We start from the raw sequence: 11091 nt of genomic DNA, 5'->3' as shown, positions 1-11091 counted from the left end.
TTCCCTGGGTACCAAACCACAAAGTAAGGCCTGTACTCCTTTTTGTCCTCTTATAGTGCCTTACCTCAACTGCTATATGTTTTCTTGTTTCTGCTGTAAACAAGGTTGTTGACTTTAAAGTTATAATCTTCCTTTTATGATCTAACATGTTCTCATTCAGTTCCTCTATCTGTGCCTGTTTCAGCACACCTCTAAGGGTCTAATAATACATGCCCACCTTGTTTCTGCTTATATTATGACAACTTTTAAAATTACTTAGTCACATACTGCTTTTTCCTCCAGATTGAGTAGTGAACTGGCATTTCATTTTTTGCCTGACTCTGCAACATAGATAATTTTCTTTTAGCACATCTTCTGTTAGTTTATAGCATATAATAGAAGTCATCCAGCATTTAATTCATTAACATGCTTTTGCCATATAATTTGCAGCTTTACTATCTCTAACAAGAATACCATTCACAGTAACAAAGACATCATTCTTCAAAAAATCCAGTAAGAAGAGGACAAAGGATGGGCTGGGGAGTGCACTGGAATGGAATTCCTACTTTGCTCTTCTATAACATTTTCCACCTTCATTCTTAAAAGACTTCTACAAAGATGAATCATTATTTCCATTTGCCTATGGGAGAAACTGAGTCACCTGAAGAGGAAGTGATTTGCCACGCAGCGAGTCAGTGGCAGAGCCAAGAGCAAAGAGCAAGGCTCTTCGTTTCCCATCTGGTGCCCTCATGACATTAACTCAGTTTACAGCTCTGCCACAGTCATCTTTATGACCTTAGGTGAGTCATTTGGGTCCTTTATTCTGCTAACGCTGAAGTGCATGTTTAATTTAAACTTTTTTTTTTTTTTAAATCACAACTGGCTGAAAACCTTCCACTAGTACATCGGCCATGTACATGGATGGTTCATTCTTTCTCACAGGTTCTTTGCAGGGGAGAGTTTTTTGTTCAGCGCACTGTTATATGAGGTAATATTTTATTTTTCCTGCTGTGTTTATTTTTTACCAGAAAGTTTTCACAAGGACTAATTTTAGCCAGGGGAAACCTGTGTCTGTAGATGACAGAAAGTGGTAAGTCAGAGGAGCCTCTATTCTGTTGCTCAGAGGGTACATTACCTGTGTACTGCGGGCCCCCAATTCTTCAGCTTTGCAAGTACTATTTTCCTTTTCCATAGACATCTGGAGCACAACTGTCTGCACTCCAGATGAAGTCATGGTGTGGATGAGAGGAGAGTTCACTCCTCCACCTACTGCTCCCTACACAGCGTGGATGAATACCAGAAAAACACCTTCTTTCCCCTGTCCTCCCTCATTCCATATGCACATAGAGCTCCTCCAAACATTTCCTCTAGGATTCCTCATAAGAACACTTCTGCACTGTCCTACAAAGCCTCATGTGGTACGAAGCAGTCATTTCAGTATTTGGCTTTTAATTTGTTGTGTATTTTGCTATTACTACTTTCCACTCTTCCCTCTGCTTTCTTCTGTTCCTTTTACCTTTCTTACTTCTTTTTGATACTCTTTCTCGTATTTCTACTGTGATTCCCTGTTTCATTGCTATGTGTTTTTTTCCCTTTTTATGCTTCTTTTCCACAAGAAAAGGGAGGTGTTCCACTCTAGGCCACCTCATCATAGAGGCATGGAGAGGTGAGCTGGAAAGCTGGCAGAAAGCATTGCTCTTGCCTGGCTATGCGGGGAGAAGACTAGGGTTTTGCTGCTGTTAGGATTTCCCAGAAGTGATATTGGAGCTGGTCCAACAGTTTACAGTAAAAGTACTGCAGTTCTAATGCAAGTTCAGCAAGGTGACGGCCATCTTTTTTCAGGTCAGGTACAATACCCAAGAGCAGCTTGTCAGATGTGTCTCTGGTCTGAGAAATTAAGTAACACCTTTGGACAGGATGCTACGTGGTACACCCTGGACTTGAACGATCTAGCCTTCATATGAAGTCTGACATAGAAGAGGAGAGGCAGATCTCTGGCCTGTAGTGATCATGCAGAGTGAAGAACAAAAGGCTCCATAACTGGAGGACATTACTGTGGGGCCAGGGCATCAGTTTCTTGGCATCCCTACCTCCATTCTCCAACCAAGATGCTCAGCAGTGTCAACAAAGTAGCTCGGCTCTGAAGAACACTTTACTTTTTGCTTACATTTGGGTCAATGGAAGAGGAGTAGTAGGGGGAGAACGTCTATTGGGGTTATAGCCACCTTTTCCTGAGCAGAAGGCAGACCATTTCACAATGGTGAAATCTGGTCCTCTCTGCCACGCATTGGCCATGTTCCTGCCGAGTGACCAGGCATATTGAGATCAGCACCTTTGAAGAAAGAATGCGGCACACCATTGGGCTTGCTGCCATGTCATACCCCACAGAGTAGAAGCTGAAGCAATGGGGCAGGAGCCATTAGCAGCACAGTTTGGGGAGGACAGCTAAGCAGTGGTGAAGGAAAACTTTCAGTGCAACATTCTCATGGAGGGGAACTGAGTGCAACGATGACGTCTACATGTGTTAGACAACCGGAGTGTGTGGTGCATGCTAGAGACTCCCATGATGTGTGACACAGAAGCTTTGGTTCAGGTAGGACCAAGCTACTTTTAGATGGAGATGTGGATAACTTACCTGTAGGCCCAAAACTGGTTGTTGTTAACACTCCCTAAATGTACTTGATTTTTATGAAAGAAAACAAAGTTCTAGAAAGGTGGCACATACTTTGAGTAGGAAATGGTAGTCCTTAGGGCCAGCGGGACTTTGTTCCCATTGTCTGTGAGTGGTTCTTATGGAAGTTCTTCCTTCCTCTGTGGGAGAAATTTTCTATGATGTGAGTGGAGTTACTGACAGTGGAAATTACAAGGCTTAAGGAAATCTTTTAAATACACCAGGTCCACACCAGCGAGCACTAGCAACAGAAGGATTGATTCAATACTCAATAAGAAGCTGAGAGCAGGAGAGACTGAGATGCTTGTGGCAGTCTGCACTGCTGAGACGTACAAGTGCTTTCCATAGGAACATGGGATTTTCCAAGGGCTGCTGGTTTCCTGCTGATGTATCTCGCCTGCAGTTCAGGTGGGAGGTGATGGAGGCAAGCGTGTACTGAAGGGACGGGGAGTATCTTCTCTTGTGTTTGCACAGTGCCAGGTACCAGAGAGCAATGGAACTGGGTCAGGTCTCCCAGTGCTAAACAAGCATAGATAGTAATACCAATAATTGTTTGGAACACATTGAATTTAGTGCTTTGCAGCAGCCAAATGACATGGATGGAAAGCAGAATGGTGGGACTATTCTGAACTTCTTTGATTTGATTATTTTTGTCTATTGTATGTATTTATACTCTGCTTATTCATTGAATAAGATGAAATTAGGGCTTTGTGGCACAAGAAATGCATTACACAATTAGCTTTAAATGAAAATGTAAAATGTAAACTTCATTTTTTCTGTTCCATGAATGATGGCTCTTCTTTTAAACGTTATTAGATGAATGAAATAAACTTAAGTTTTCAAGACATTAGCCTCGGATCAAAGTCAGGGATGTAATTGTAAACAGTGAGCGCTTTGTGGCTATGTCTACACTGCTCTTCATGTTGCTGCCAAACACTATCAAGGTCCCAGGCTAGAGTGCCATGTCTACACCCATATTAAAGGTTGTTTAGGACATCACAAAAAAATCTCCTCAGGTATATTCAACATGCCTGCATCCTGCATGGTGCTTACAGGTATTTCCTTAAGTAAGAAAGGTACAGGAATGCAGGAAATGAGGCATCTCCATATTTTCAGGGTTCTGTGGATTTCAGACAGACGGGTTCCCCTCCCAGAATTCTCCTGTGATTAAGGATGCATCTCTAGTTTTTATCATTCCTTAGACCTTGAAAATATTTGCAAGGGATACCTAATAATAGGAAAGTAGATGCTCAAAAGCCAGAATAGCATATTGCCACAACTTTTGGCTACAACCGTGCTGGTAGGGTATTATACATATGTAGAAGTAACTCTGCCAATTCTGGGTGGCAAATACATGTTTTACCTAGCCAGAGTTTCTGTATGTTAAGAGTAGTGAACCAACATGAAAAATACTCTGCCTGACTACCAAGCTCAGCTTCACTTTTTTTGTTTTGAAATTTAAACAAAAAACTCTGGATATAATCTACTGCAATGCTTTAGAGAATGACTTACACAACTGATTTGTCACCCACTTAGAACTGTCTATTACAGCATGCAGCAGTCTTCTAGCAACAAGTAATCTGAGACTTAAGATAACAGGGCAAGAACATTTTAGAGACCAACAGCTGAGTGACATTTTGATACTGTCCTGCTTATGAGATTTATCCATTCTCTCTGAATAACTTCAGGATGGGCCTCTCAACCATTCACCTGCATTCATGATTTCATACATTTGCCTCTCTGTAACTACAATGTTTCTGCTAGCTTCCCCCAAAAAAAGAGGCTGGAAGGTAAAAATTGACTACCATAATAAACATCAGCTTTTAGCCGCTATTATTTCTTTGTTTTATTTCTAAAGCCCTTGTCTCTATTGATTTTTTTTTCCTATTAGCTTTTTTTCTTATTATTTCTTTGTCATACTTTGTCATGAAATTTCTTGTCTTCCGATAGCTGGCATTCTTCTTTAAGCTCAGTTCCTGGAGAGTTGGACAGCTCAGGCTCAGGTTTTAAAAGAAATATACCTAGCCATTCTGGTTCCTGAGAAAAGAACTGAACACATAAAGCAAATTTTAGTGCAAGACTCATACATAAACAAACTGTCCTTTTTAAGTAAATACATTTTTTTAAGCTAGTCTTAAGGATTTGGAGTTCTGCTTTGTGGATTTTTTTTTTTCAACATACAGAATCAGCAGTAATGCCTCCAACAGTCCCACTAAAATGGCCGGTGCCCAGGAATACAGCCATAATAAAGTGAGCCAGGAATTGTATGACCTGATCAGGGATGAACACCCAACTGAGAACGCGCTATTCTATGGATCAGTATAGGTTACATAAAAGGCAAAGCATTAACTGCAGGAGGGGATTCCGTCGCTTTCTGAAGTCTCAGACGGTTCGCTTTTAGTGACAAGAACTGCACAGTCATAGCAGGTCGTCACATACTTTGCAGGAGTGGAACTACTGTGGGACACTTAGGCACGAACTGTAATCTGGAAACACATGGCCTCTTTGCGGGACGTAGGGTATCTTATCTAGCACACTGTGCTCATGCTGTTGCAATATGCCAATATTCCAGCACCACATGGGAAACGTGAACATTAGATACCTTGCGGGTGCCCACATCTTAGCCACAAATAAGCAGCAATGCGAAGGCAAGAAACGGCATAGGCCTTTTGAACATGAATAAGATGCCCTCAGGAAAGAAAAGCATATCAGCAAAGATGTATCAGCAAAACACACAGGCTCACATGCAGAACGGCATGGTCAATACATAAACAAATGGTACGTATTAGTACCGTTACACCACTGTTAACTTTAACAAAGATGGATTCGCTCTCATTACAAAAACTCACATGGAAGTTGTAAGGAGGAGAAATAAGAACTTAAAAGAGGGACATGCAAGTGAGTCTGCTCACACAGAACTAGCATGGTGGCAGAAACTGTCATATTTAAAAATCAGTTTTCTTAGTAAAAAGCCCATTCAGTTTTATAAGCAGAAAGCTATTTCACATTCATCATGTCGTATTTTAAACAACTGGATAGACCAGAGTAAATATGTTTAAAAATAGATTAATACAGTTTGTTTTCATAGTAAAGAGTGATTTCTTCCTATGCACACTGTCTTAAGAGTAACTGTACTCATTCCTGGGAGTTCTGCGATTGTGTGACAACCTCCACTTTTATTAAAAAAGAAAGGAAAAGCACATTCCTACTCCTCATTAACACTCACATTCATTAACATCACATTCCAAAGAGAATGTGAACATGATTTGAGCATACTTTAAGGCTCAAAAATCAAAAGGTAAATAGAAAGACACCAGCATTTACAATATTGCGAGTTTTACAAGAGGATCATATTTCTTTTAGATGTGATTCATGACCTCTAAATGCTTCAGGTATGCAACAGTGAGTTGTATAGAGACGGGGTTGCATTAGTTGCTAGAGGAGGTTGCGGTGAGAGATGTGCTAACCCTAGAAAGGCAACTGTCATTCATAGATTCTAAGTGCTTAAAAAAATGCAATCTTGGAATCAGGAAAGAAAGGTAAAAGAGGTATTAAGATACAACTTCAAATCCCAGTCCAATGAGGTTGACACAAATGTGGTTGCTAACTTCCAGAAGAACACCATTTCACCCAATGGAAGAACTGGCAGTTTCCTGAGAACACCAGTCCTTTAAGGATGAGAGGGAAAATATAAAACAAAATGTCTTATTCAAAAACCAACAGCCAGTTTTTTCCTGATGAAGGACAGTCTCCACACTCCTTGCAGACAACACTCACCGTTAAAAAAGTATCTACTTTCAGTATCTACTTAAAAATTTACTACGTGGAGGTATTGATACTAATGAGGTATTGATATTACTGATACTAATGTATACTATTAAAAAATGTGGAGATTTTGGATTGGTAGTGGAAGTACCCTTACTTCAGTGTCAACCAGAAGACATATTTTTGAAACATTTCAAAATATTTTGGCACACAGATTTTAAAGTATGACTTGGAATATACAGACTTTTCAGTCAGCTGTTCTGTGTATCTACATGCTATAGTTCTCCAGGAGATGATTCAACTGTTAACAATTTATAGTATTTACTGCCCTCCTGCTGCTACGTAAACAGGTTTATAAACTAACTCATGCCCTTGCTGTAATAAACAGACAGAACATATGAGTTGCATTGGTAAGATCACAGGTTCTTCACCTCTTGTAGGACAGCATACATTCTTCTAATAGGAGGAAAGTGTCCAAGCGGGCGCTAGCCATAAGTGTGCTTGTCAGAACGGTATCTGGTCTGGGACTGACTGCTGTTGGTTTGGCCAGTATCATAGGAAGCCAGAGGTAAGCACTGAACGTGGGGAGGCATATTCAAACACGTATCCCAAATAGCTGGTGGAAGGCGTGGGTTGCTTCTCACTGAGGAGTGGAACATCAGAAGCATTTCTCATAGCATTTGGGATATCAGTTAGCTACTATAGATTCGGAGATAGGTCAGAGCAGGTGCATTTACGTTAGCGGTTTAATGTGCAACGGAGTTCATGTTGTGTGTAATCTTCCTTACAGCTGGAGTTCTGTGCATTGCTCCAACACACAATACTGCTGTTTGTAAAATGGTTCCTCTGCTGGGGAAACAAGGAGGAGGCTGTGCACAGTGGTGCCATGTAGAGTGCACCAGTAAAATAGACCCTTGTTCTGAGGCTTCTTAGCCTCAGAAGAGTTGTGCTAAAGGAGGCTTAGATGAACAATAGGATGGGTTCCGCATTCCCAGGTGTGGCTGGCCAGAAATGGAGGGTGGGGTACAGGAGTTAATCAATCATCACCATTCATCATCATCACCACCATCATCAGGAAAGATGGCTTCAAGCCACTCTTCTAGCTCTGTACACTTGGCTTGATCTTCAGCACGTAGCTGCCTCACAGCTACCTTAACTCCTGCTCTCCAAATGTTCCTCAATAACAAGATTAGCAACTTCAGTTTTGACATTAGCAGGGCACATCCACGCTATCCTGACTGCAGCAGACTGTGAGGGGGAAATGTACGACTGTTCCTGCAGTTGGATCTTGTTTCTGGACCACTCCTGCACATGGTGTTATGAGGCCAGCCAGATTTAGGTCAAAATGGAAACTCGGCACTTAGGATAAGCAGTAGGTGAGCCCAGGGTTTTGTCATTCGGGGCGGACAGATACACGCAGGTCAGAAGGAGGTTTTGAAGCCCCCACATGGGGTTCTGCGGCCAAAGGGCCAACGCACACCTCACGCTCTGAGAAACGCCAGTACGACATCTCCTTATATCGGCACAACCATTTTGACAAGTGCGCATTTCTGTACACAGTTAGAGAGATAGTTTCAACTGCAATGCATCTGAAGGATTGTACTTGAGAAAAGTACAATCTGCAGAATCCGCAGGAAAGAGCAACATACATCCCGGCAGTTGCAAACTTAAGGAGGGTGGTGCCCCGCCGCTGGCGGCGGGGACGCGGCCTCCCGGAGCCCTCACGCCGTTACCGGCCCCCCGTCCCCCCGCAGCCGCCCTGCCCCGATGCCGGACTGCCGACCGGGGAAAGTCCGCCGGGCCACCGCGGGGAGCGGGCGCGCTGCCCGGCCCTCCCACGCCTTCAGCCGCCGTCAGGCTGAGTTCGTAACCCGGAGATGGCGCGGGAGGCGCCCCGCGTTCGCCCTGACGCCTCTCCCCGCCGTTCACCCCCGGACAAGCGGGCACCCGGCTGCGATCACGTTTTAACGCCCGTTTAGAGGCGGGTGTAACGCGGCGCGCTTCTGGCTCGACCCGCCCTTCCAGCTCCGCCGGCGGCCGCCGCCAGCCCCGGCCGCCGCCAGCCCCAGCCGCCCCCCGCTCTCGCGCCTCCGAGCCCGGCGGCCCCGGGCCCGCGGGGGCTCCGCACGCCGCCGCTTCCCGGCCCCGGCGAAAACGCCTCCGGGGCTGCCCCCCGCGGGCCCGGCACCGGGGGGGCGAGGGGAGGGGGGGCCGCTCCGCCGGGCCGCCGCCGCTCCCGCCGCCGCCGCGCGAGGCCCCGCCCCCGCACCGGTGGGCGGTGCCGGCGGGGTGACAGGCAGGTCTAGGCCACAGCCGAGTGCGCACGCGTCAGTTCCGGCGGGGAGCGCGGCGCGGCGCGTGGGTAGGAAACGCCGCGGCGGCGGGGCGAGCGGAAAATGGCGACGGCGGCGCAGCTGACGGACGAGGAGCTCTTCTCGGAGCTGAGGCGCTTCGGCTTCTCCCCGGGGCCGGTCACCGAGAGCACCCGGCCCGTCTACCTGAAGAAGCTGAAGAAGCTGCGCGAGGACGAGCGGGCTGGGGCCCGCAGCGGCGCCAACAAGACCCGGAACAGCAACAACAATAACACGGGGGCCGGAGCGGCGCCGGGCGGAGGCGGCGGCGGCCCCGGGCGAGCGGCCCCGGGCGCGGGCGCCCGGCTGGTGGGCGCCGAGCACCCCTACCTCCCCGGGGCTGCCGGCGGGAGCGGCCGGAGCCGCGCAGCACCCCCTGCCGGGGGCGGCAAAGTGCTGCTGGGCTTCAGCTCGGACGAGTCGGATGTGGAAACCAGTCCCCGGAGCCAGGCCGGCGCCGGCAGCAGGAGGGAGCGGGCTTCACCCCTCTTCCGCGGCCTGAGGCCCGCCGCCCCCCAGGGCGCCTGCGGCGTGAGTAACAGCTCCCCCCCGGAGGAGGCGGCCAGGCGGAAGCCCAGCGCCTGGTGGGGGGCGGCGGCCAGGAGACCGGCGGCGGCGGCGGCTCAGGGGGTGAGGGAGCCCGGGGACGGCGAGGAGGAGGGAGGGGAGGAGGACGACGAAGAGGAGGAGGAGGAGGAGGGCGAGCAGCAGCGCTGGAAGAACCGGGCGGTGAACGGTAACCGGCTCCTCTCCTACGGCGGCGGCAGGGACAAGTACTCCGACTCGGAGGAGGAGGAGGCGGCGGGGGCGAGGGCCAAGCAGCAGGTACCGAAGGAGGAGCCTGCAGTTCGCCGGCCCAGACGGAGCCTCGGCAAGTCTCCTGCTCCATTCATAACAAGCAAATGCGCTGCAGCCGGCGCTGGCGTGATGGAGACGGGCCAAGAAGGGGCTGGCGGAGGCTGTGGTGCTGGTGTAGTCGTAACGAATGACAGGGCGGCGGCGGCGGAGGCGGCGGCTGCTGCCGGGAGTCTAGACAGGGGCAGGAATCGGGAGGAGGCGGCGGCGGGGGGAGGAGGAGGAGGAGGAGGAGGATGTGAAAATCTGGACTCCAGTCCTCCCAGCCCCAGATACCGCGTTGGCCTACCTAAGAAATCCCCTACAGTACTGTTGCTGCCACCGCCGCTGACGGACGTGGACAGCAGTAAAATCACGGAGCCTCCAGGCAGCGTTGGGAAAGCGACCAATAATCATGTTCTCGGCGGTGCTGCTGGTAGCTATAATGTTGAATCCAGGATCTATTCAGCTACTAATAGCCTTCCCCCGGGTGGAACCACCTCCTCCCTGAGACTCAACCACTCCAATCATACGGGTTCAAATCATACCTACCTGAAAAACACCTACAAGAAGAATCTCTCAGAGCCCGAGGAGGAGCTTCTGCAACAGTTCAAAAGAGAGGAGGTATCCACCACTGGAGGCTTCAGTGCACATTACCTGTCCATGTTCCTCTTAACTGCTGCATGCTTGTTCTTTCTGATACTGGGATTCACATACCTGAGAATGAGAGGTTCTGGAGTAGCTGAGGATGTGGGAGTCAACAGTAAGTATTAGGTGAAGGGTAAGAGCAGTTTCTTTCTGCGATCTGGGTATACAACTGTTAATTCACCTTTGCGTTCCCAGGCATCCCTTACTGAGCAGTTCTGGCTTCCACCTTGGTATAATCTTTCTATATAGGATGGAGCACAGAGAAATTGTCGTTCCTTAAGTACATACCTTGCAAGCTGGTATAGTAAGCTTGCAAGGCACTTGAGGATAAACTCAAATCCTGGCATTCCCTGCTGTAGTCTATGAATACCTTCTTTTCTAGCATGTTTTCTTCACAAAGCAATTTTATGTGTGTTTTTTCAATGTAGCAGATGTATGGTTAATAGAGAATTGACAAGGTAAAGCTTTATGCTAGTCTCACAGAAGTAATCATGCACATTTAGACACCTGGGATTCCTGCAGGGCTAAGATTTGACTCTAGTTGTTTGGTAATGAAGAAGGTTGTTTTCATTTATGTGTACTGAGGCTTGAAAAGGATGCTAGGTTGAGATGATGTTACACACTACAACAAACTTTGTGCGGTGAATGCTGGGCCTATTGTGTATTGTTTTCTAGTAAGTACTTTTTTCCTAAATTTATTTGAGAGTATGATTGTACCTGAAATACTGTTGTGCTTTAGTTTGAATTTCAGAGCATTCTTTTTTTATTTGTGAATTACTTGGGAGCTTCTTTAATACGTGCAAGTAACTTCTTGGAATGGATTTAGAAACTACCATTTTCTGT

At 47.2% G+C, this 11091-nt stretch overlaps 1 protein-coding gene across 3 annotated transcripts in view; it reads left to right on the top strand.

Annotated features, from left to right (window-relative positions):
- Nucleotides 1-8756: 8756 nt before the first annotated feature.
- The window catches only part of LEMD3 (LEM domain containing 3), a 52100-nt gene continuing 49765 nt past the window's right edge, over nt 8757-11091 (top strand). For all 3 annotated transcript variants that reach the window (XR_014227837.1, XM_082308299.1, XM_082308298.1), the window contains exon 1: nt 8757-10363. Coding sequence is in view for 2 of the 3 variants with exons in the window: in XM_082308299.1 (XP_082164425.1) it covers nt 8812-10363 (1552 nt within the window). In the remaining variant the exon portion in view is untranslated. The remainder of the gene's footprint in view (nt 10364-11091) is intronic.

The sequence above is a fragment of the Platalea leucorodia genome (assembly GCF_965183815.1).
Source record: "Platalea leucorodia genome assembly, chromosome: 4".
Lineage (NCBI taxonomy): Eukaryota > Metazoa > Chordata > Aves > Pelecaniformes > Threskiornithidae > Platalea > Platalea leucorodia.
Note: the sequence above shows the minus strand (reverse complement) of the source record. Positions and strands in the feature narration are given on the sequence as shown.